At 38.5% G+C, this 27,546-nt stretch overlaps 1 protein-coding gene across 1 annotated transcript in view; it reads right to left on the bottom strand.

Moving 5' to 3' along the window:
- The window catches only part of fndc3ba (fibronectin type III domain containing 3Ba), a 125,627-nt gene that overhangs the window by 27,095 nt on the left and 70,986 nt on the right, over positions 1–27,546 (bottom strand). Inside the window, exons 4-10 of the mRNA XM_079612393.1 lie at positions 21,420–21,496; positions 18,749–18,980; positions 17,388–17,663; positions 6,736–6,794; positions 2,978–3,135; positions 1,545–1,604; positions 400–538 (exon numbers count right to left, since the gene is read on the bottom strand). Of these exons, the coding sequence (XP_079468519.1) occupies positions 400–538; positions 1,545–1,604; positions 2,978–3,135; positions 6,736–6,794; positions 17,388–17,663; positions 18,749–18,980; positions 21,420–21,496 (1,001 nt within the window). The remainder of the gene's footprint in view (positions 1–399; positions 539–1,544; positions 1,605–2,977; positions 3,136–6,735; positions 6,795–17,387; positions 17,664–18,748; positions 18,981–21,419; positions 21,497–27,546) is intronic.

Genomic DNA, 27,546 nt, shown 5'->3' with positions numbered 1-27,546 from the left:
TGTGGAATCTGGCCTAGTTTGTTTGCTCGTTTCCAAGGCTGCAATATGCTGTGTTTCCTGCCAACTGGCAACCTGGGGTGTCTAAATACTATTGGGTGAACTGGCGAGAATACACAGACCAAAACAAAAACCGACTGACAACACAGAACGTGTAAAATAATAAGTAAATAACTGGCTGTAGAAGTGTTTTTAAGAGAAACGAGTATGTGAACTTAATATGTTTGCAGATATTTAGGAAACATGCTATATTTTTTTGCTTTAGTAGAGTAAAAAAAGTTACATACAGCACCTTTAAGCTTAAATGTACCTTCATTGAAGAATTAACAGAATTAGTCCTATATGTCTGATGCCTGGGAACCGATAACTTCCAAACTAGTAAGGGATAAACAGCAGTCTCACCTTCCACTGTAGGGTGAGCGTGCTCTTTGTGCGGTGGGATAGTTTAGGGGGCAGCGGGCAGTCTGGGGTACAGCTGTGGGTGGTGAACGCCCCCACCTCAGAGCACGAACCCTTCACAGAATTGCACGCAGCATTCACTCTGAGAAAGACAAACACACACACATTTATTTCATTCAAAGTGATCTATACTAGATTTAAAGCAGGAACAGTGAGGGGGGGAAATAACCTTTTTGTGTAATCCAAAGAAGAAGAAAAATTACAGTGCATTCGAGGTGTAAATTTTATCAGTAATCAAACACATGACCTTCTAGCACCAGCTGTGCCTTTTTCAATGTATTTTCTGATTGAGTGCACATTGCTTTTACAATCCTAGAAAATTGCTTTTTTTTCTTTTTTTTAAAAGATGAGCTAAAAAAGTCTTAAAGCACTTTACTTCACTTCATTGCTTATTTCTGTGCTGGAAAAGGTGGGACAAAATTAATCTGGCCACACGTGCCATTTCCCAACAGGTCGCTCAGATTTATAAAGAGCAAAAAAATAATCACTCTTAGGGGCAATTGGAAGATTCAGGGTCACGTCTGACTGCTGAGGCAGACAGTATCCCACTATTCCTTAATCAGAACATATATTCAGATACTAGTCCCACTGCTACCAGGGTTCAAAGGTCAACCGAAAACTCAACTGACAATTTCAATGCATTTAATGAGGATCCAGACAAACCGACCCTCAGCACTGGATTCTCCATTAACAAGAGCTCCCGGTGACAGAACAGACTAGCATTGCCTATCGCTGGCTGCAAAGACTACGGCAGATGTGGGCTTGAAAGGTTCTTTGAGGACCAGTACATGCATCATATTTAAGCTTGACCTTTCCAACGCTGTGATGCACAGCACTTTCGGCTCAATTAATAACAGGTAACAGGCAGACCATTAGAGGGACATTTAGGTAGAGCTGAGGTCATTAAACAAAAGTAGAAGTTAAAAAAAAGAAAACCGCAGATAACTGGATCACTGTAATGACAATACTGATCGTCAGAAATAGCATGCGTTTCTGGGATAATGGGCTCTAATAACATTAATAGTTTAAACTACTCTAAGCACATGTTCTTGCACATGGCAAGAAATAAAGTTGAGAGCTGCACTTACCTTACGTGGTAGTCTGTTGCTGGTCTGAGATCTTTTAAATTGCATTCCAACTCCTCTCCACTGAAAACACACACACACGATGGTTACTGACCTTAATGGACGACAGCAACAGAGTTGTGCTGTTCAAAGTTCAAAATTGACTTTCATTAAGGATGCTGTTCAGTTATTATTGAGCACAACTGCTCAAGGGAAAAACTTTGAGTGGTTTTGCCTTGATAGGTTTTAGGGTTTCCTGCAAACATTTTTTCCTGCTGGTGCGACTATTTTGTGCAACTTTAAAATTGCCCCATTCTTTTAGATTATGCTCTGTCATTTTCTTTTAGTGTGCGGGAAACAAACAAAGGCAAACGCTCAAAAGTGGCAGGGAACAGCGCTACCCAACTGTGAGGACAAATTGAACAGTGCTGCACAAACCAAATTGAAAAGTAGCATGAGTATTTCATCCTGCTTAAATACGAAACAATTATATTACATAAACCTCTATGGAACAGCAAATTATTTTAATATGAAAGTTGAAAACATATTAAACATCCATGACATTATAAACAGCACTGGTGAAGAAAACATAACCATAAGATCTTTTAATGTTTTTGAAAGAAGTCTTTTATGCTCATCGAAGTTGTTTATTTAGTCAAAAATACAGTAAATGAGTTATATTGTAAAATGCTATAACAATTCATAATAAAGTTTTTTTTCTATTTTAATATATTTTAAAAGGTAATTTAATATTGTGATGGCAAAACTGAATTTGCAGCAGCATTACTCCAGTCTTCAGTGTCACATGAATCCATGATCCTTCAGAAATCATTCTAATATGCTGATTTGCTGCGCAAGAAATACAATTTCTAATTATTATTATCAATATTGAAAACAGTTGTCCTGCTTAATATTTTTGTAGAAACCATGTCACATTTTTTTCAGTATTCTTTGATGAATAGAAAGACTAGCATTTAGTTGAAATTATTTATTCAAATAATTTATTATTTGCATACATTTTTTATTGTTTTAGTAACAATGTAAAAGTATTTACTTGTGATCAGTTTAATGCATCTTTACAGAATACAATCATACTGAACCCAAACTACTTTTGAACGATAATAATAAGATAATATTCCATATAATTTCCACCAGCAGCACTGCTCTCATATGTTAGTCTGGAGTCATGCTTTGAGACTCATGCTTCAAACGGATGATGACAGGGTGTGAGAGGTCTGATTATCTTTCCTGTCTGCTCTCTGGATACTGAATCACACAAGTCCTGGTGAGAGAACAGGCTGCATCCAATAACTCTATCTGCTCGATGGATGATGTATTCATATCTAACTTGCTCCCTTGTGGTGAACACTATTTATTTATGAGAACATAAAGACTTCTCAAGGCTTCTGAGCAGACTACACAGCTCCTCTGTGATAATATACTCCAGTCTATCTTACCTATAAATGACACGGTACTGGCCGTTACGACCTTTGTCTGATAGAGTGACCTCGTAGCTGCAGGCAAAGGGGTGTCCGTTACTGTGCCTGTCTCTGTTCTGAAAGCCTGCTGGTGGAGCCCAAGTCAGTCGAGCTGTCCGGGCCTGGATATTAAGAACCTGTGAAGCAAACAGAACAAAGACCATCAACTGTAGAACTGGAAACAATGTTATTAAGCATGTCAAGTGTCTTTGAATCTGTGGGTAGGTGATGCACACAAGCAGATTTTTTATTTATTTTTAAACAATGAACAAAGATAAAATGTGTAAATGTATTTTAATTGCCATTACTGGTCATTATTTTATTTTTTTTTAAAGAAAAAGTTTGTAAATTCTGTCATCATTTATTCCTTTTCATATATTTGTATATATTATATATATTTACAAGAAAATAATATAAATATATAAGTACAAATATTCGATTTTGTCTCTCGATTAATATGAACATAATACTGCAGGACATGCCACTATCAAAAACAACTTCATGTCAACCACCACTGTACAAACGTGCTGGAAAAACAAATCTTCGTTATAATCCAAGACTATGAATTCTAAGGCTAATTCAGCTTTCAAACGTTGCTGCAAAGAGCTCCAGTAAAGCATTCAAATGCGATTTAAGACAAAACTGGAAGGAACAAGTCATTTAGATAAGAGTTTGTGGAATTGTCATTTCATTATGAGGTTAGCATAACACAACTTTGAAGCGATTCATTTGCTAAACCAACCAGGATTATAGACTTGCAAATAAAAAAGGAGTATCAACCCAATAAACAAAAGAAAAAAAACATGGCTAGGTAAGAAACGACTCACAAGGACTTTAATGTGACAGTGTAATTAATGTTGTACAAACATAAAACAAAACAAAGTCTGTGGTTAAAGGTTGAGGAAATGTTTATTTAATCCGTAACACAAAAATTGCTCTTCCAAAAACCCAACCTGGGAACAAATGTGTAATATTAATTACCTTCCATTTTTAGGCCTGCAATCTGAACCACTCTATAGCTCTGCAAAAACAACTATTTATAATGTCAGACACAGAAATGAAGGTATAAACGTAAAGAGGCAGAGCGGCTATAACTCCTCTATAACAGGTCATTCAGCGTAACTCTGTGTATGAGGGTATAACGCTGACATGAATGAGCTGTAGATGTCTCACTCAACCTTCAGTCAGGCAGAGGCAAATCTCTCAAACGCAATCTGTCCTGTGGCAAGAGTAACTACAGGTGAAAGAATGTCTGTGGAAAAGCTATGGTTGTTGCTCTCGGATGTGCACAGCTCGGATTGCCACGGGCACTTCTGAAGCTACAGCAATATGTTCTCAACAAACCGGCTGCCATCAGACCCGGCTTTCTCACAGAGATACTGAAAAGCTCAGAGACCTATACCGTTCAATAGTTTTTTTTTTTTAAATGTTTGCTCACCAAGGCTGCATTTATTTGACCAAAACAAATAAGAGCTAAATTACAAATTAAAATAACGTTTCTATTTTAAAATGTAATTTATTCCTGTGATGGCAAAGCTGAATATTCTCCAGTCTTCAGTGTCACATGATCCTTCAGAGATCATTCTAACATGCTGATTTGCTGCTCAACAAACATGTCGTCTTATTATCAATGCTGAAAACAGTTAATGCTTGATATTTTTGTGGACATTTGATTCTTTGGTGAACAGAACATTTAAAAGAACAGCTTTTATTTAAAATAAGTGTTTTTGTAACATTATAATTGTCTTTACAGTCACTTTTGATCAATTTAAAGCATCCTTGTTGAATAAACAAAAAAAACTTACTGACCCCAAACTTTTAAAAGATAGTGTGTGTATGCATGCATGTATTTCTATTAAAAAAGTGACTAAGTTCATGGTAAGGACATCAAACAGGAAGTGATGCTCTGTCTTGGCAAAACTTTCATACACTCTGAAGTGAAATTTAGTATATGACCATGAAACATGCTCTTGGGGTAAAGTATGTTTAGGGTGCAGTGCCACCAACTGGTCAAAGTTGTACATTATGATTAAATCTGCTTATTTTTTATAAAACTGTCATCAATATCTTAGTGCTGTATTTCCTTGGACCATAACTCAATCCTGGGCTGAATCAACTATAATGAGAAGTTGGAGTGCATGAAGTGGTAGATAGCTTGTGATATTGAGAACACCACTTGCCACTAAACTTCAGCCATATAAAGGATTCTGGCCCCAGTCTGTAGTATCCAGTGCGTTTCTACTCTGTGACACACTCAATTTTAGGTTCATGAAGACACTGAACAAGAAAGGCAGCTCCATTAGAGGATGTTGCAGAGATGAGGATGAGGGCAAATTTAAGCCAGTTACTTCCAAACTTGCACATCCTTCCAGAGTGCCTCATCTTGGGACACATTGCACCACAGATGTTTTTCCACACTACCTGCCTTGCACCCATCAGGCTATATTCCCTCTGTACTCCATGTTATATGGCAAATTTACTCCCATTCATGAAGCTGCAGGTATATTTTGCAAGTATACACTATCGTTCAAAACTGTGGGGTCGATTTTTCAATGTTTTTGAAAGAAGTCTCACAAATGGTGCATTCATTTGATGAAAAATAGTAAATGTTAAGGGAATGTTATTAAAATTGAAAGTAACTTTTATATTTTAAAATGTAAATTATACCTGTGGTGACAAAGCTTTGTTTTCATTGTCACATGATCCCTCAGAAATCATTATAATATACTGATTTGCTGCTCAAGAAACATTTATTTTTATATTCAATGTTGAAGACTGTTGAGCAATTTAATATGCTTTGTGGAAAGCATGATGCGTTTTCTTCAGGATTTTTTAATCAATAAAAACTTTTAAAACAGCTTTTTTTCATCTCAATGTTGCAGTATTTTTTACTGAAAAAAGTATTAATTTATAAAAAAATAAAAAACTTGTAGTGGTAGTGTATATAGTGGCATTTTTTATGTACTATAAACAGTGTATAGTAGGAGAGGCAAAGTACTGCAGAACGTACTCCGACTACTCAAAGTCAAATGTTAGTTTTGTTATAATGTAATTTACAGACAGACAATATTGAAGTTTTCAGACACAGACAGGTGCACGTTTGTTATTATTAAATATAATAATATAATAAAATATGATCTTTCAGTCAGCAGTGTTAAACTGATTTTTACCTTATTTGCTGCCTTAATGCCACTAATTTTATGATAATGAGGGATTAATCTTACGCTGAGGGAGTAAATGAGACAGCTGTTCAAATGTCACACACACTAACAAATACATGCAAACTAAAACACAAAACAGAACAGATGATTGATGACTATGGGTTAGTTTCACTTATGGATTATCACTTAAAGTGACAGGGTGTCCTCAGATAGTCCTGAACTAAACAACAGCAAGAGCAGCAGGCTGAGGGAACAGATGGGTCAGAAAACATTGTTTTGATGGAAATGTTTACCTTGACAGTGGAACATAAAAATAAAATCTAAATGCTGCCCCTGTGTGGCTTAATGGGAACAGTTTGTAATTGTAAACAAATGTGAAAAGATCTTGGTGACTTTTACTGAATGTCTCCTAATGACATATACATTTAATTAATAATGTCATGTCATGTTTTTATGCACTTGTACTTGCAGCCTGTACTTTCTGCTGGCCATTAAAGGACATCATGTTTATCTGATAACATTAAAACCATTAGTATTTTTCACTTGTGAGCTTTTTAACTCGTATTCCAGACCCACCTGTGGTTTTTCCATTCCCGAAAGAACATCCTGAACTCTCTTTGCTTCTGAATCATGATCTGCAGCCGGGAGAAAGAAGAAGAGACAGAAAAATAAAAGGGTGTTATTCCGATATGAATCAGCAGGGGTCAGGCTTAAGTCAGAAACGGAGCAGGAGAAAAACATCAAGTGTTAAAGGGTTAAGTCCACCCAAACATAAACAACATTGTATCATCATTTATTTACACTCATGTAGGTCCAAACCCAAATGACAACTTTTTTTTCTTTTTTTTTGGGGTGAACTATTCCTGTTACCACTAATAATCTTTTCAGGTAATGGACTTCTCTGAAACAAAGAAATAAACACATTTGAGGAGAAAATAGAATTATGTTTGAAAATAGAATATAAATTTGAGGAGAAACAGAAGGTGTTTTCGCCTTCTGCCAATACTTTTTGCACAACAAGGCATTGAAAAATATATATTTCATAACCGCAGACCCCACTGAAAGAGCGCTGGCACAGCAGACACATGATCTGTCGGAAGCTTGCATTTCTACGTCTCTCTACTGAACCACATCCATAACTCGTATGCAACTCCCATGCCAATTTGAAATCTGCACGTGGAAAAAATGCTCAATTACCTCATGTTCCCAAGGCCGGATTAGCTCACTTAATCTACCAGATCATTAGCGACAGACAGTCTGACAGAATACCTTTAAATCTTTATTGGCCTGTGGATACACACACTTATACCCACAACTGCTCACTAACCCCTAATTTATCATTTCCACTGAAGACCCAAACAGACAGGATCCACATGAGCAGATTCTTCTCTTCTGGGGAGTAACCTTTCGCTCGATTTCACTCTGTGGATGTTAGTGTTGTAAACAGTTTTTGTGTGTGTGGCCTCCCCTTGGTATAATGTATATATGCGTCCATTAGTAAAAAATATATAAAAATTATATCTGGTGTCTGTATATATATATATCAAATTTTACTTGCGTGTGTATATATCTATCAAATTTTACTTAAATTATAAATTACTTTACACATATATATAGTTAAACCAAAAATTATTCAGACACCAGATATATTTTTTATATTTTTTTACTAATGGTTGCAGGACACTATAGTTCACTTATGTAAGTTAGGATAGCAAAATAAAAAGTTAACTGTGGCATATTATAGCCAAAAAATCTTCATAGAGTGGACTACCAGTAAAATATATAAAATTTGGCACAAAATTATTCAGACACTTTGACCTGACCATGTTTTAAGTATTTTTTCTTTAGTTGCTATGCGACCTTTTTACACCACAGACTGAACAAAATTAAGCATTACTTGGTAATTGATGACCTAAATTGCTATGATCTAATTGTGTACTTAAATTTAACAGCTGACAGCTATTCAACCTAATTCATTTGTAAGACAGTCTAACAGAAGGATGGCCAAACCAGTGAAATATTAACTGATTTGACAACTCTGAGTTCTTGTCATATTTTACTACCATTTACTAAACTAGCGAATAAACTGTGATAATGTGAGAAATGTTAAAGGTGTCTGAATACATTTTGGTTTGACTGTATACCCACGCACTGATAAAACATTATTACTATCATGATTAATATGAAGACAAACAACATATCAGACAATTGATACTAATTGTCTTCATATTAATTACGATAGTCCACAGAGTAATGGCTATAATTTGTCCAGTCATAGAACCAATAATATACAATTCCCTATTTACAGTCAGAAACATTAACTGATGCTGAAAAAAAGGTTCATAACTTCATAGACGCATTATTTGTCATCCAACCTAATCCACAACATGTGTATGATTGATGTGTGTATTTATTACTAGAGTAGAGAGCACACTGGGAGTTCACAGCACCTCTGGGCCTTCATGAGTCATGGCAACAGTGATGTCATACACAATCACCTTAACATGACCCCAGGAGGTAGGCACAGGCAACGCAGGCTTCCCCGAGAGACGGAAACCTTACTAATGCTGTGCGTGTGTGTGTGGGTGACAAATTGAGTTATTACTGAAAAGTGATGAATAATTGTGCAGACATGGAAGAATATAAGGTGGCCTTGCTCTTGGCATAAATAGAGCGCTCATTTAAACCCACCCTAACACGTAAGATGGAGTCATCATTGTAGAGACACAGTCTAATGTAGCAAGATTGGTGTTTTGTAACTTTCAGGGCCTGTTTACACATGGTCATGCGTTTTCTCTGATCAGATAGAAGACCAGGTGCAAATGCTTTCGAGAAAGATTTAAATCTGATCACTCAAATCACTTCAGGATGAAACTGGACAGGTGTAAATGCCTCTGGTTGATGTAAAACGACATGTAAATGTGACTCCTCCCAAAATATACACGTGTGAAAAATAAACGTGTAAGGATGTGCCATATGTTTCAACTCTGAGATCTTCAGAAGCTAAAAGTTAATTAATAATTTGTTTCTTTTGAGATTTATCCCGTACTACACAATTTCTTTTGTCGGATCTAATGTCTCCTGAATGAGAATGTTGCTCCCCCTAATACAACCTGCAAGTAGCAGCACATGGTGCATGGCTGTAGCACAACTAATGCCTATTTATAACAAAATAAAATAAAAAAGGAATAAATCAATTTAAAAATAGACGAGAATGTCGCATTTCCTGATGAAACTTCCTTTTTCACAAGGGAATACATCAAGACTGGCCTCATACAGCAGTTTGCTGACTCAAACTAGCCATCAAGTCCACTTCCAGTGTGTCCATCCTCTCCTCTCCTTCCGCTCCCGCACTGAGGAATCTCTTTCTATTGCTGCTTCCAAGCACAACACTTGACTTTCCAAAGCTTCACGTCTGTTTCTCACGCACGTCGTTTCCATAGGGAGCGGACGGTTGAGGCTAACTGCTCGCTCTCTGTCTCGCCCTCCTGCCACGTTCTGAATAACCGCTGCTTCACTATATATAAATGAAAATAAATAGAGGAAGTGAAGATGATAGAAGAGGAGGGAAAAAACAAACACCTCTCATTTTAAAAGTAGAGCTGTATTCTATTCTGCATCATGCTAAAGAAGTTCATTTCCTTCTTTATTTCTTGTGTCTTCTCTGGATATCTGGGGTGGAGAGGAGTTTCTGCCTTCAATTATAGGCCAAGGTCAAAGACGGGAGAACGGAAAAGGGGGGGATAAGGAATGTGAATAAAGGGACTGAGCTGAAGTGAATATAACCGGCAACATTGAAGTGACAGAATGAGAGGAAAGAGAATGTGATCGAGGGGAAAAAGAAACATTTGATCAAACCCTAACTATAAGTTGTAAACTTTGGTGTAGCGCCTGCTTGTTATGAAGAGTTGCCATATTGAGGCGTGCTATCATCAGCTTTTTAACTGTCGGACCAGCTAACCAGACATCTTGAACTCTTACTAAGTAACAAACAACCATAATACCCTAGCAACCAAATAGAAACATGCTAACACTCTGAACACCTTACCAACTGTGTAGCATCACTTAGGAAATGCATACATAGTTAATAAGCTGAAGGTCAAAGGTTTTAAAATCATGAGAGAGCTCACACTTGACCCAACAACACTCTTTAAATCAATATGAAAATCTCTCTCTGGACTTCAGGAAGCATTTTTTTTTTTTAATTGACAGTGGTCTAGAGCTGCAGTGTGAGTGGAGTGTTTGGGTGTTTAGCTCTATGTGAATGAGTGTGCATGTGTATATAAAGAGGTGCTAGGTAAACATCCAAAACTGAATTTGCAGACTATTGGGGGGGAAAAAAAGTCTCCAAGAACACCCACAGAGCTGCAGACGCCAAACGGTCAGGCCAGTAACTACACCCACATGTCTGCGCGTGCGTTTGTGAATGTGTGCGAGTGCTGGAGCACCGCGGAGCCGCTACAAGCACTTAAAACAGGCTCACATCCTCTAGCTAGCATCCTGAATTAGGGCCACAGTTAGAGAAACTAGACTGCAACTATCAGGAGGCCTGATCAGTCAGACATAAACAAGTTTCACAGTCCTAAATTCTGTTAGTGGGGTCGATTTGTTTGTTTGCTTTTAGATTAAAACCTCCTGGAATTTTTTCATGCACTTCATCCAGAAAATAAAGAGTCCTTTTGTGGACTCAATCTTTGCGCAGAGGCACGCATAATCTGCTAATTACTCCCCCCTGGTGGAGTGAGACGAAACTGCACATTCTTGATTCGTGACGGTTGTTAAACACACGCAGTCTTACAGGGACAGAGAGGTTCTGTGAGTCCATACAAAAATGTGCAAAATGACAGAGCAATGCTTAGTCAACCAGAAAATCCTTAGGAAAGACAAACTGAGGTTGTGGCTATAGTAACAGATCGGAATCAAGATGACTACAGCTAGGAAATCAAACTTGGCATGTTCTTTTTAAGCACTTTGTAATACACACTTCATTATATTAAAACAGATATTGCTTTTAAGGCACAACAGGAAAGAGTTTATTGCCAGGCGATCAAATAAAACAAAGAAATCTTCATCATGCACATCTCTGAAGAAAAAAATGTCACTAATAACGGGTTGTGAGAGAGGAGGGAGTGTGGGAAGAAGAGAGAGAAAGAGTTGCAGGCTCCCAATCGTTCTCATCTCCGCATAGCACACATTCCTGCTCAACAGCTGGCTGTCTAATCCCTCTCTCACACAAACCTGTGCCTCCCTGAGAACCACTGCCACAGTGCACTCGCTCTCACACTCTCACTAACACAGCACAGCCAGCCACTCGCGCTCAAGACAGACATGAACATGAACAGACATATCTAGGCATCCATCCATCCATCCGTCCGTCTATAATCCATCACAGATAGATAGACAGATATATATCATCAAACTATAGACATCAGCGCACCTATCTGCGTGCCTGTCTGTCTATCTGTGTACACATGTCTAAATAGTCTGTCAATCAATCTGCATTCTTGTCTGTCTAGAGATCAAGAGTCCCGCACAAGTCCTGAAAAGTGAAGCCAAAGCGTTTAGATCGCCCCCAGGTGGCTGGATGCAGTATATCTCATAAACCCCAACTTCTCATGTAATCGAATGAGAAACTAACTAGAAAAACTAAATCAAATTACACTTCAAATGTCTGTCATTTTAGGTATTTTTTATCACACGGATGTAAATTCAAGAGTTTGTTTTTTAAATAAGTTTGGGTTTAGTTTGTTATTTGATGCTATAAAAACGGGGGTTTGACGTCATGACTGACAGCTGAGATTGACAGCTTTTTTCGGGAGGAGATTGGAGCTTTAACTTTGATTTCTACATTTCCATAACGGTTTATTTCACACAGACATAATGAGTTGTTCTGCAGTAATCTGTACTAACCGACTCTACGGGAGTGAGGGTGGGCCTTGATACCGCGGCTCCACTTCATGCTCATCAGCCTTCGAGTTCACTACTGCATAGACTCGGGCTCCAAGATGTCAGCGCAATATTTGGACATTGTTGGCTTCACTTTTCTACAATGGTAGAGAGTGAAGGTGTGTCGTCCATCTCTGTTTTCAGTCTATGGTCTAGAATCTAGACAGTCAATCTTTCGGTCTGTCTGTCCAAGTATACCTATCTGTTCTTGATAGTCTATCAGTCTGTTTATCTACAGTATTTGTATTTCAGTCTGTCAAAACCATACTGTAGAAGTAAAATATTGATTACATATTTTAAACATCAGCAGTTCACTACCTCTTCCACTATACATCATTTAGCAGACTAAACTGGTCAGCCTACCTTGGAGAGGTTGAAATGAGGACAAGACAGCTCAAGACATTAGCATTGCTCATACCTCCTCTTTGATTTTCTACAAAAAAAGTGAACTGTATATGCGTGTAAACGTCTGATAAACTATTGCTTGCTTTCATTTTAGCCCCATCAGCAGAATGGATGCTTGTTTTTCAACAACTGCCAAGCTGGCATCAGTCTCTTGCCTTTAGTGTGCTAGCTCCATGTCTCTAGCTATCTCCAGAGGGACTCAGTGGCATTCGCTCACAGCAGAGATGCATGGCCTCCCTACTGCCAAGGGACACAAGGATACGCCAGCGCTTCCTGGAAGAGAACTGGAAAGAATGGAGAAAGTTGGCAGAGGCTAGATAGTAGGGATAGAGGGAAAAGGAGGGAGGCGGAGGGAACGAGTCTGGTGAGAGCTGCAGAGGGACTGAACCGGGGTGACCTGCTCTGGATGCCCAGTGCCACAATCTCCACAGGTATTTTTGCGTTTACTTTGTGCCTCATTGAATGTGACAAAGAAGTATATGGAGCAGGGGGAAAATGAAAAAAGTCTCCAAATTTACATTACTCCAACTTTTTATTTAGTCAGTAATTTGCATATTTTAAATTACATCTTAAATGTCTCCAATAAGTTTGCTCTTTTATTTATTTATTTTTAAATTGTCATCATGTGTAACAGGGCTCAACAATAAAGATGACCCACTGACTTTGGTTTGGATCATGTGAGTTTTGGGTTAGTTGTCAAACTTGCGCATTTGAGCCACTGCTGCGTTGTCCCTGAAAATGTTATGTGTTGATCTTGTACAGTATATCCATTTAAAAAAAAAAAAAAAAAAAAAAAAAAAAAATCTGTGTGTGTACATAATGGATTAATGATTGGTTTATTTGATTTGACTGGTTCAGTAGAACTCCAGTCTTGTTGTCTTACCAGGCACGTTTATCAAAAGACACCACTAATAATCCTGTCACAGACAAACACTTCCATTGAAACAGATGGAGTTTGTGCATTGTGTTACTGTAAGAGGGACTTCCCAGAAAAACACACAAATGTTGATTTTGGCCCAGTTCTCAGTGCCTTCTATGGCAACTTCTTGAAAAGCAACCTACCCAGACTCGTAAGAATCTCTTGGTAGGTGAGAGTTCTGGCGTGCCAACTGTAAATGACATAATAAGCATTGGCAGATAATAGAAAGGTCATGTTTAATTAGTTGAAGAGCTGGGATCCGGTTACCAGGTCTTAGCAGCCCTCGACCTTCTCATCTTATTCATTTCCCCAAGTTGCATCACCCATCATTGCTCAATCACATGCTGTTATCGAAGTGACCTTGGGGCATAACCTTTCTCAGTGACTCATATGTTGGGAGAGAGTGAATGTGGGAAACTGTTACCATTGTGGCAAAGACACAAAGCCAAGATTAACTAACATCTGTTGCTTCTGGTCGATAATGACGGAGTGAAAGCACGTGGCTGGAGGAAATGCACAGTGCCAAAGAGGATCAGAAGTGAACATCTGTTTCTGCTTGAGTCCATGCAAACACACAAGGAGAACTGGAGATAGAGAGGAGTTAAGGTTGAAGTGCTGCAAGCCTGAGACTATGAGAAGGTTAATCTAGTGGCCAGTATTCCTCTGCACACAGGCTTAGCCCCAGCCTAATCTAGTTAATGAAGGTGGAGCGCTAAAAAGCGCAAATATCCTTGCAGCTTAGGGAACTAAGGAGCTGATGGGCCCCGGGATGTGGTTTCCTGCCTTATGTAATCGAGCTTCATGAGTGGAGGTGAGTGCGTTTGTGCCCATGGGGTGATCTGTGCAAAGACCATCCAGGCGAGGTTCTGAGAGAGAACCAGTCGAGTTGTTTTCACAGCTCCAGTCATGTCTGGTAGCCAGGCCCTGGATCTTCAAGCTGCTATACTAGTAACATATTTTCGACAGCTGGAATGTCTGCCCTGTCCGTCTCTCTCACATTCCCTCCATTTCTCTTTTTTGTTCTTCTTTAGTCTTGAGAGTTTGATCATACTATTGCAGCTTCCTCTCAAAAAGAAAAAAAATTCTTAACCTGATCTCCGGCGTGATCTAGGGAGCCAAGTAGTCTGCATATGTGGTCATGATGATTTATGCCTAGGAGCAAGGCTGCAGTGAGGCCCATATGGCTGTAGCCCTCAGTAAGTGACGTGAGCTAGAAGCCTCAAGTTTGTTTTCTATACTTCATCAACCATTCAGTCGACTCCACAGGGCTGCGGTATCTTGAGACTTGACCCCAGCGCCTTGCTTCTGGTGATCTCCACAAAACTCATCTGCTTGGATTTACGTGCAGTATTTTACACCACAATATGCTCGATAACTCAACAATGTTATGCAAGGTCTTTTGCATGCTTTAAAGGGATAGTTCACCCCTAAATAAGAAGTTTGGCATAATGTATTTACCTAAAGATACAAAACAACAAAAAGCGTTTTTTTTTTATGACGTATATTTTGCGACTGAACTTTTTGAATATCCAAAACAATGCTGTGTGCTGGGCTAAATGTAAATGTTTAAAGGATTCAAAACGGCGCCAGGAAACCCTCCGTCACAAACACAAATGAAGATCTGCTGCGAGGATACATTAATACATAGTTTTGATGCTTGTTCCGAACTGTGATGGGCAACATTGCAACTATGCTTGTGTATTCTGTTCTTTTAGGGTTGCATCTTGTAACATCATGTTGTGTTTTTGGTTTACATGTTACATGTCTTTGGTCCGTGTTGCGTTCATATATCATTCGAACCGCACCAGAGTTCGTTTGGAAGCGAACCAACCAGAGTTGCTTGTTTGGTGCCCACCAGAGTTCGGATGGCAGAGTTCACACTCATTCAAATGAACCTCACCATTTTAATTTAACCAAACATGCGAAGTGTGAACACACCCTAAATTATCATTTCTGGGTGAACTTTATTGGATCATGAACAGATCCTGATCAAAATGTTATGCTCATTCTCAATTTCCTTTACCCCCTAATTTTAATATTGATGTCAAAACTGTATAAAAACCAGATAATTGTACAATCTCATGTTTTCTTCAGTTTTTCAATATGCGAGACAAAATAACCATCACAAAATAATCATCTAACTATCATGTATGAAGAAAGACAGCAGCCACAGTTATTGAGTTACAGCTTCAAGGTCTAATCTGCTGGGAATTCTGCCACAGTCAGCATTCACCTTTGATTCTGAAGATACTCTAAGTGTGAGTAACAGATACACCATATGGATGTATGAGCACTTCCTTAGCTTGTTAACTGTGAAGGTCTATCGAGAGCTGATTAAAGGATGGGCGGCTTGCAGCAGACAAATGACATTTCCATGATGTCAGTGCGCAATGAGTCAAGTCTTATAACACCTACATATAATGCTAAATGGCTTTAACATAATACACACACAGACAAATCATTGAATGTGGAATGTTTTTGTTTTTCTTGAGGGCCAATTGGCAGATAAAATAAATGAATGGGGTCATTCCTTTTGCCCCACTTGTCAGCACTTGCAAATGTCCATGCATTGACGAAACACCTGGGATCAGTGGAACATAATTTAAAGCTAAAACTTCAAGGACACTAAAGGCTGAGAACAAAAAAGCAAAAAGAAAAATTGGCAGAAGACAGAGCAGAAAAAAAAGCACGACCTTCTGGAGTGCAGGCATGCGTTAAAATAATTTAAAACCGTTATGAATGCATGCTCTGCAAAATGCTTATATTAAGAAAATGTTCTCGAGAGCAGAAAAACAGCATGTGAACATCTTAAATGGAGCTCTTCTGCAATCGGCACTGCAGGGGGCCTGATAAGGCACATGTGGAATTGGTGAGGATCGGTGGCCATGCTCAAAGGACCCCTTCATTGGGAGAATGTGATTCCACAGGTATGTGGGCTGCCTTTCAGCAGAGGCCCAACCTGAGATACAAGGGCCACATTGTGGGTGCTGGAAAAATGATAGCACCTTGGCGATTCCCAGCTATGCAGTTTCCGCGGCATGATGACCCCCTTTACCTCTACTGATGCACTTATCTCTTTTTTTTTTTTAGAAGAAAGAGAAAAAGTTTGTGGGCACACTGAGGGAAACATGCATTACAGATGTCTAATGGAAGCCGTGAAACATCAGAGGCTAAATATTCTAGCCATGTACAAGATGATTTAATGTAACCACAATAACATCTATAATGTCTTGTGTAAACGTTGCAGAGAATTTTTGGCACAAAGCAGAACGTAACCATCTCCCTTTGCTCCGACTCTTAAAATTCCATGTAACTTATTTGCTTTACATTATGAAAGAACAAGAGTTTACATTGATGTATTTTTTTAAAATTAAATTAATAATATTAAAATAACATTTGTAAGTTTAATTTTATTTGTAAAAAAAATATATATTATTAATTGTATACATAAAAGTTTGGGGTCAGCTAAATATTTGATCAACAATACAGTAAAAACAATAATACTGTGAAATATTATTACAATTCAAAATAACTGTTTCACATTTCAATATATTTTAAAATGCAATTTATTCTAGTGATGGCAATGCTGAATATTCAGCAGCCATTACTTCAGTCTTGTGTCACATGATCCTTCAGAAATCATTCGAATATACTGATTTGGTGCTCAGGAAGCATTTCTTATTATTATCAATTTTGAAAACAGTTGTGCAGCTTAATATTTTTATGGAAACTGGTGCATTTTTTTTCATGATTTTTTATTCTTTAATTAATAGGAAAGTTTTTACAAATGTCTTTACTGTCCATTTCAATACATTTTTCAATTATATATAAAAAAATAAATATTACTGATCCCAAACTTCGATTGGTGCTATACATTAATACAAATATTATTTCCAAAACAGGGAAGAGAATAACTTACAAATAGACCTGTTGACTAGACTACTGCAAAAGTCATTACCTTGTAAGTCTGGCTCGCTGGATCTGGGGCTACTCCGAGCTCCACGGGTTGTTTTTTTAGCTCCGGGACTGCTTCCCCCTCCTCCACCACCCCCAAGATTTCCGTGGACCTTGCCGTAGCCATTGTACATGTTGTTGCAGCCCACATTGCTCTTATAGATGGAAGGAGGGCTGTTGAGACGATTCTGACGCTCCAGTCTGTCCTTCATCTTCTTTGGTTGCGGTTTGTATGGCTCATCCCGCCCAAGGTAGTTCATCCCGTACACAGGAATTATTTCTGCGCAAACAAAACAATCATTCAACTATGAAACTGCCATATAATTTGGGAATAGGAAAAATTATGGTGCATTCCATTTGTCCTTGGAAATGAGAATTTTCTAACTTTTAACTGGAATGCCCCTCAAGTCGGAGTTGAGACTGGGAAAGTCAACAACGCTGACTTCAGAATACAATATTGCGTCTCAGCATATCAACAGTAGTAATACATTGTTTATTATTACTTCTGTTTGTCTGCGTCTCAAACTCAGTGGTGCACACAGATGCAACCTCTATTTGTGGACATGATACTTTGGCTTTCTCTGTGCAAAATACCACTTTTTTGTGTTTTTATTTGGAAAAAGCAAGAACAACAAAGGTTTGCCTGGAAGTATCCATCTTAGATTTCTGATATTTGTACTGGATTGTGAACTCAGGTGTGTGACGTCATTCTCAGCTCCGACATACCTCTTCCGAGGTAAATGGAATGCAGCATTACACTTACAAATACACTGACAAGTTACAGGGCCCCTAAGGGGATATGGTGATGGGGAAAAAATATGAGATGAGGAAAAAATTATATTTCAAAGAATTTGTCTTCTCTAGCTGAAGTACAGCGTTTCCCAAAAAAAAGCAAAAAAAAAAAAAGCAGTGAAGTATCATTTCCATCACAAAAGTTTTGCAAGCCAACACAAAGTTTTTCGGTGGAGTGCAAAGGTTTTGCGTGAGAGTGGAAAACTTTTGTGAAAAAACGCAAAGCATTGAAATATAATTTCTATCCCATTTCATTCTTTTTACAATCACATGTCTCTTTAGGGCAGGGGTTCTCAACTCAGCTCCAACCCTAATCAAACACCTGAAAAAAAAATAATCAAGGTCTTCAGGATTACTAAAAGGTTATAGGCACATCAGGGTTGGAGCTGTACTCTACAGGAAAGTGGACCTAGAGGGCCAGAGTCGAGAACCACTGCTTTAGGGGCTTCATAAGGTAACACAGCATTATTATTATTATTATTTTTTAGTGAAAACTGATAAGCTACATGATATTTCACTTGGTACCGTGACAATAAGAGAAAAAGAGGAGACTGATATCATATGCACTCCTACCTTCATTGAACATAGGCGGGATATGATGATGGTAGTACTGGTGGGGGGAAATATCCCCAGGGCTGACGGGTGGGTAGAAGGCCGTGTGTGAGTTGGGAATAAAGGGTGGTGGGGCCATGTATGGAGGTAAGTGATGAGTTGGAGAGATGGCTGGAGAATAGCTGGGAGGATAGCATTCTGGAGACTGAGGGGTGACTACCACTCTCCGGACCCCTGTGTTGTCCTCCAGCACCTTTAGTGAGAATCAAACAAGATTATCATTTTTTTTTTTTTCATTTTAATGAATTTTCCAGAGCTGAAAATCAGATTTTTTTAATTCCCTGACATTTCCAACTTTTCCAGGACTGTGGTACATTTTAAATATCAATGCAATATTATGAAACATTAATAACAAGCATTATTATTTCATAATACTAAGCGTCAGAAAAATACTGCATTATATTGTGAAATCCTCTTCAATACTTGAACTCTTCTACTCCTGTCTGATGAGAGTCTGTTTACGTGCGTGTGTGTGTGTGTGTGTGTGTGTGTGTGTGTGTGTGTATGACAGCCTGTCTGACTGGTCTATCAATAAGCAGACAGCAATGTCAAGAGTGATCAGCGAAGCTTAGATCAAGTTCAGGCTTGCTGTGCATTCAGATGTTGTGCACACGGTGAGAGACATTGTTTCATTATGCATGTCTATGAGAGACATCAGACTGACTGTGGACGAGGAATTTGAGCTGTGAGTGGATCAGTGTTATTTTACAAATATCCTCATTAACATGTTAGTCCTTACAAAACAACTGTCCAGCCCCACTGCAGTAGGCTACTAGAAACAAAATTATGGAGACAATATGGAGGAGAATGCAATTACACTGCCAGATGCAACAAGGTCATGGGTGACAATATGAGTGCTAAATATCAGAGGTTGTTATGATTTCATATTACGCAACAGTGGTGTTCTCAGCTGGCCCTCAAGTTTGGAGAGCTGTACTGTACAATAAAAATGAATTAGTCTGAAAAAGAAAAGCTGTGATTAAATGTCTGTCTAGTTTCTGGTCTCCTTTCGGTAGATGCCCACACACTTCCCGCTCCTAGTTGGCACTGGGGTAAAATAAACACAGATACAATGACCTTTGGACAATTAGCAGATTCCTTCAACCGCCACGGGAGGGGTGAAGAGTCAGGCCCATTTAAACTAAGAGGGCATGATTTTAAGTTTTAAAAAAAAATCCAAACTGACAATTCTTATTATTTTATGGAATATTGCAATATTTATTATAAATGATTTATCCGTGCACATCTTTTATTTATATTTTTTATGTGCCCTCGTAATAGTTAATCAAAATAACTTCCCCTCCCTCTTGCAGCGACATCTCTTCTCTTTTCTGATGAAGTGTTTACTGTAATGTTTGTCCCTTTGGTCCTGTCTTATCTCACCTAGCCGACTAAGTGATCCAGGATTGCCACTGGCACCCCCTCAAAAAGAAAATAGGTGCATGACTACTTTGTTTTCCTACTCAGAGTGCAGAGTACAGAAAAATTAGGAAACCCACTATAAGTAAACAGAAGCCTAATCTGTTTGTGTTCTAATCTCCCTTTCTTGTAAACAGCATCACCTGATAACGACCTTTGCTAATCATTGGTTACAGGGTCAGGTGGGGAATATCTCCTCAACTTTGCTAGACTATCCATGACATTATAACATGTATTTACTCTCTGCATGGCGCTCCATAACATTCTAGTTGGCATTTGCATCTTTTACATTAGAGCCATGAGCAATTACCATTGTGTCTTTGAGTACTAATCTCCTTGTAATAAACGCATCAATAGAAACACTGTGTGAAAGTCACAAAAACAAGACCCACTACAACCCATTTTTGATTCTTCTTAACATAGAGGTTAAGAACAAGAGCTCTAAATAAATAATCTTGTGAATAAGGAAATCAACTTTTCTTAAATCACAATCTATTCAAAGCAAATATTCTTAATAGTCCTTTCTAACACCAGCATAGAGTCAGAAATGGCGTTTGTCAGCTTGTGGATAGATGTTGAGGTGAGGTCTGTTGAACTATAACTGAAGACGTAATGTAACCACTAGGCTCCAGGCCCAGAGCCGTTGTCGTGCTGATTGTATCTCTCCAACAGCTACTGGTCAGGGGTCTGCTTTCATGTCTGGCCGATCATGAGCGAGATAAGAATTACGGTTTGGAGAGCTCATTCCAGATCAGCACTCGCTACATATTGATTACTCCTCTCATCTGCCAGAGTTTGGAACGATGACAGATTCTTGTATAATGTCTAATGGATCATAATAGAGAAGTAAGAGCCCTGGAAAGACCACAGGTCTCATTTACAGAGGTAAGAGGAAGGGAGGTAGTCGGTCCAGTGGCCATTTTTGTTTTGTTTTTCTTTCCCCAAAATATGGAAGCTGTCCCACAAGCACATGCTCAAGTAACAACTCTACTAATTTATAATGTGTAGTGTCATTTAAATGAAGTGTAAAACGTATGGACGTGTGGCATGTTGTTCCTGGCTTCCATTGAGTGTCTATTATGGTTTTCTTTATTCCTTCTTTTTAGATTCTTAGGGAAGCATAAAAATAATTGTGGTGATAAAATAAAATAAACATTTTTCCCTTTCCGAAGACATATTTATTAATGATATTATCTTGAAATGTTGCACTCACCTGGGAGATGTAGCCAGGAGGCACATGAATGGGTGGGATGGATCCATTGGGTGACATCATCGGAACCTCTGCAGGCCCTGTGCACATAAGAAGAAGAAACAAATGGTCAAATATTCAAATTCACCTCAGTTTGTTATAAAGTATGCTAAACATTTCTATTTTACAAACACTTGAGGGAAAAAAAGGGAAAAACAAAGGACCAGAATGAGTGTAAATAAGAAATGCACAACTTGATAAGTTGACATGGTTAGCTAAATTAATTTGTGAATAATTGTTGTCTTTGTCAGCTATGTAGCTTTTGGTTAAAACAAAGTAGAAATATTTATAAGTTTAGCATCTGATCAGTAGGCCCAGACTTCTTAAAAAAACTGAAACTGAAGAACTGAACTGAAATGAAAACCACAGAACTGAAATGAAAGTTATTCATTCAATTATGTGAATGTTCTGGCCATTGCGTGTTTAGTTATTAATTATTTCGGCTGAGCTGATCTATGCTTTTAGAGTGCAGCATTCTTAATTCCATTTAACACATTCCACCATGTTTAAATCCAAAAATTTGCAGATTCTGACTGGGCCTGCTGATAAGCACCCAACTATGCACTGCTGAAAATGATTATAAATATAGATATCATTCCATCCTCATTGACAACCGGCCTAACTACTAGATACCAACCAGCAAGGGATAGAACATACAAATACACAAAGCAAACAGGCCAATAAAGGCTACCCCACTTGGCATGGCACAGAGGGCTGTGGGTAATGGAACTACAGCCGTCCAGACAGAGCGTTGTGGAGGACTGGAAAGGACTCAAGCAGCATGGAAACTGTCCTGTTGCTCTGAGTGCCTCTCATCAGGCCTGATTTACTGCACACTCATTCTCCAGATCCCTTGCTCACTTTGATTGTATGACTGATGGGATCACAGTTCATGACAAGTCACACAACCTGTCTTTATACTTGCAACAAACTCAAGCCCAATTGTGAGACTTTACTCTAAACAAACATTCACTTTATTTGCTCAGAAACATTAACTAGGTTGATTTGTTTACACCCTAAAGGTGTTAAGATTGATAGAGAAGAAATGGATGGGGAAATTGATCATTTTAACAGCATAATGGAATTATAAAAAATTAGGATGTTTCCAAATATACTGTACAGAGTCAGCAGTTTGAATTCTAGGATAAAAGCTATTTAGTGTAAAGTAAACTAGACGCAAATCCCCATCAGCCATTTTTAGATTCACTAGAACAAATATATTGAAATCCAAGGCAAATCCAAATTGTGTTGTTGACTTTTCCACTGCGGTCTCTCTCTGCTCACAGTAGCGGAGGTTTGGCAAAATCTGGTAAAGACATTGTCCCCGTCCCCCCCGAGACAGCAGCAGTCAGCTCTGCAATGCTTTGGCCAGTATAAATCACAGGATGGACTGTAATGAATTCTACAGTTCATTCTTCATTAGCTGCCAAAGCCTGTTCACAACAACGTTGCTAGTCACTACTATGTCATATCCTGAAGGAACATTCCAGAACTGCTCAACTGGAACGTTTTTTTTTTTTTCATAAAAGAGACGCTAGAATAGGAGAGAAAGGATGGATGAATCTTTCTCAGAAGATGTTACACATGTAAAGTGTGAAAATTTTCCCTCTAAACAATATAAGTGGGTTTAACACATTCAGATCTTTATCTGGAACTCATTTAGTACAGCAGTGAGAAATCAGTGGATCAGTTCTTTTGGATGTGCTAGACCTAGCCATACTCAGTCTTTCGAAAGTAAAAAAAAAAAAAAAAAAAATTCGAGGAATTATAGGAATTGATCAAATAAAGAAATAATAATATTATATATATATTATTCCAATAAAGGAATTGATTTAACAACTTAAAATGAAAGACAGACCTACTGTGAGCTATGAAGTTGTTAATCACTTGTACTGTATGCTGTTGTTGAAGCCATCAGCCTGCAATGTTTAAACATTTTCAACAACAACAAAAAAACATTAACACTGACTCTGCGGAGAAATCTCCCACCAATTAGGGAATCGAAACAAGCAAATCGCACCAAAATAATTCTTTAGCGCCCATCCATATCCATTAAGCACTGCAAATGATGTAAAGTCAGTTTCCCTAAGCTCTAGGGAGCAAACTACTTAAACATTTGCAAATATGTGAATAAAGGCAAATAGCTTGTAGCTAACATTTGATAAAAAGTACCCTGACTGCATCCAGCTATTTACTGCTAATAACTTTACTGCTAATAGCAAACGGTTTTTAAAACAGTAGCCTGACTGCAGCTAGCCACTTATCGCTAGTCGTTTGCCGCCAACTACATTTTTAAACGAGAGGAGATTAGAGAATGACTGTAGTTTAAAATCAGGAGTAGTTTGAAAGCTACAGTTTCAAAGTGTGAGATGATTTGAAGACTTGGTGAGGCAAAACTAGAGAACATAATTAACACAAAAACTCACAAGGCAACAGGAGGGGTAAAGGGTTTTTCAGAAGATGTTTTTCCAGTAACAGCTAGACTCCAGCTGACATCAAAGGAAACCTTTTTGGTTAACTGGTGAGAACAGAGGAGGAGTCCTTACTGGAAGTGTGTGTGTGTGTGTGTGTGTGTGTGTGTGTGTGTGTGTGTGTGTGTGTGTGTGTGTGTGTGTGTGTGTGTGTGTGTGTGTGTGTGTGTGTGTGTGTGTGTGTGTACACGTGTAAGAGTGCTGCACAACAGGGACCCTGTGTGAGTGGCCCTAGACAGTGACCTTGCTAGCAGAACAAATCCTTGTAGAACAAATTAGTCTATGATGATAAAGACAAACAGCTTGACAGTCAGAGCAAAGTCGAATGAGTGGGTGTTTGCCAGTCAGGGCGTATGTGAGTAAATGAAAGTGTGCAATTGGGTGGGTTTACAGTAGATGCAAGTTGTTTGTTTAACCATCTTTACTTAACTAGTACAAGAAATCAAGGTCTGTCCTGTGTACACCCACCCACATTAGTATTTACACAAACACAGCTGACACAAATGTAAGGATCACCATATAAGTGAAATAATGAACTCAGCAGACAGACAGGGAGAACTGTGGTTTTTTAGATTATTCCTGCTGACGTAAAGGAAACACATTTTGCGCTCAATCCAACTCTGTGTGGGGATCTTGAACATCTTGAACCAAGAAATAAATGATCTCTGTGAAAGTTGTAATAAATGATATTATTTTCTTTATTTGTAAGCCATGCAAAGGAAAATTAGGCAAGTAGTCGTGGAAAAAAATATCAAATAGTGCTGAGGAGGGTTTATTTCTCCAGGCTTGGCTAAAAACCTTACCAGAAGTGGCAATGCCAAAACTGTCAAAAGATGAGATACAGTCGCCAATCGACATGAGAACTGTATGAGCTGTGGTGTCACCACAGAAAATGCATCACCATAAATGTATCACCACACAGACACGCATAGCTATAATAAAAAAGTACCAAGCAATTCTTTGAAGTACCATGGTACAAGAATATGCTTATCAAGTACTATGCTATTACCAATTTCACATGATGGAAGATTTCTGTGAGTATTTGACAACAGTTCATTCACCAACATTTTGTATTTTATACTCCTGACATGACATGGTCCTCTAGTACAGCCGGAATAATTTTTATTTGTACTGGTGTGTCAGAAGCACAAACTAGAAACAGGAAGTATGTATAATATGAGGGACCTATACTCTGGAGAGTCCATGAGTGTCCGGCACATGACTACACAGAGAGGAAGAGAAAGGCTCTATCCTTTAATGTGAATACATTATTCATCCCTTCTTTCTTCTACCGTGGAGCACAGGAACACATGTGGGCCTAGGGGAGTCAGTGCGCTTTAATGAAGCGTTTAGTTTGAGGCTGGGAGCTGCCTGGAGCCACGGTCAGGCCTGGTGGATGTGCGAGTTGGTGTGCATGCCGAGCACACAGAGGACGCCTTTTCAGCCCTGCTCTCCCTGATGGCGTACTGTATACAGAGAGCACTCATGAGTCTACACTGGCAGCTTTCTTTCAGCCACTCCACAGCAATGCAACCAAAACTCGTCTCCTCCCAACGAGTGTCCAGAAGCATGCCAAAGATCTGAACCATACTCTCCATATATATTATCATAGCTAAAACATTCTGTGCCTTTGAAGCATGCTCCATGTCTGAAGTACACTACAGTGCTGGTCAAGTATTGCTTGCTTGAGCGGATGGACGAATGATGGATGTCACATTAAGTTTTTATATGGGATCTTCAAAAGGATAAGGACCCGTCAAACTGGCCTAAGGAACTATATGGCTTTTAATACGGGCCTTACACCAATGCAGCCGAGCAACATGATGCGTCTAGCTAATTTATAACAAAAAAATATTATGGTAACAATATGAAGCATTTGGAAAATCCAATTCATTCACAGTAAATTGATTTATCAGACAGTTCATATACATTTTTTTTTTTTTGCACAATAAACTGTAATATTATAATAACTATAAAATAATTATAAATCACCTGGTTTCATCTGATATGATCCCTTACAAAAAGCTATAAATAAATGTAAGCTAAGAACAAAACAAATAAAAATGACATTTAATATAGGCCTAGACATCAATAAAGACATCAAAAAGACATGTAAGACTCTAATAGCTACTGAGAATCATATGAATTTATATTAAAATAATTTTAAATAGTAATAATATTTCACAATATTACGTTTTAACCATTTTTTTACCAAATAAATGCAGCCTTTGTAGACATAAGAGACCATTTCATTTTCAAAAACATAAAATGTAGCTACTGGGCAAGGGATATGGGTACCGGTACATGGTGATTTGAAATGTGATTAGAGATTCAAAGACGTCAGGTGGGTTAATCTGGAAAGGAATGCCTTTAAAGGTAAGCCAATACATCATACCATCCAATTTATCAGGCCCGCTAGAGATGGGAACAGCAGAGTGTCCTCATTCTAAAACAGATAACTATAACCCAACGTGCACTCTGACAAATCGATAACAAGTTTCTAGGTCAAACGGAGTAACAGTGTCGTCTTGTAGCATTTCCAGAATACTGGAGTGGGCAGTGCACTAAGCGTTGTCGTCTTCCAATCTCAGTGGCCAGCTCTCCTCTCTCTCTCTCCGCACAAGAGGCTCCATTGAGGGGCCCGCCACTGAGGCTCCCAGCACAGAGACAGCAATATGCTCCCAGTTGGCAAACAGACGTGTGTTTGGACAGTCTCTGTAGTTCTCTCCACTTAGCAAACACCAGCATTCCTGCAGCTCTGCAGCAACAGACACACACACAGCGCAACAAGAACCCAATGAGACCAAGTCTAAGTCCCTCAGCCTGAACTCCATGGCAGCACCAGGCCCTTTTCTCCTGTCCTAAGGGGCATCAGCATCAGGCCTTCACAGGACATTATGATCTGCTGGAGGTTCTGCTACACTCAAGCCTTTATCAATACATAGCCTGGGTCACGTTGCACGCACGCATAATGTACAACATTCCAATTAAAATTATAGTTCAGCAATAAATAAATAAATAAATAAATCCTCATACAAGAACAGCTTGTAGGGGCTGTCAAGCTTCAAAAAGCACAAAAAAAAAACCACCTTAAATATCATGTGGTTCTAATGTCATTTACATTAGCGTTGTGTAAAGTTCATAGTAGATTTTGTTTGAGGAACAGATCACAGGCTAGATGTAAAGATTATCGTTGTAGGTTGTACGGACATTATAATATTTTGTAAAGTTACCACATTAAAAGTTGGGGTCACTACGTCTTTTTTATGTTTCAAAGAAGTCTCTTATGTTCACAGAGGCTGTATTTAATTGCTCAAATACAGTAAAACTGCAATATTGTGAAATATTACAATTTATTATGTTTTCTATTTTAATATTATTAAAAAAAATAATTTATTCATGATGGCAAAGTCATTACTCTAGTCTTCAGTGTCACATGATCCTTCAGAAATCATTTGAACATGCTGATTTGCTGCTCAAGAAACGAGAGAGAGAGAGAGAGAGAGAGAGAGAGAGAGAGAGAGAGAGAGAGAGAGAGAGAGAGAGAGAGAGAGAGAGAGAGAGAGAGAGAGAGAGAGAGAGAGAGAGAGAGAGAGAGAGAGAGAGAGAGAGAGAGAGAG

This window comes from Phoxinus phoxinus, assembly GCF_949152265.1.
Source record: "Phoxinus phoxinus genome assembly, chromosome: 5".
NCBI classification, from domain to species: domain Eukaryota; kingdom Metazoa; phylum Chordata; class Actinopteri; order Cypriniformes; family Leuciscidae; genus Phoxinus; species Phoxinus phoxinus.
This window is presented reverse-complemented; position numbering and strand designations above follow the sequence as displayed.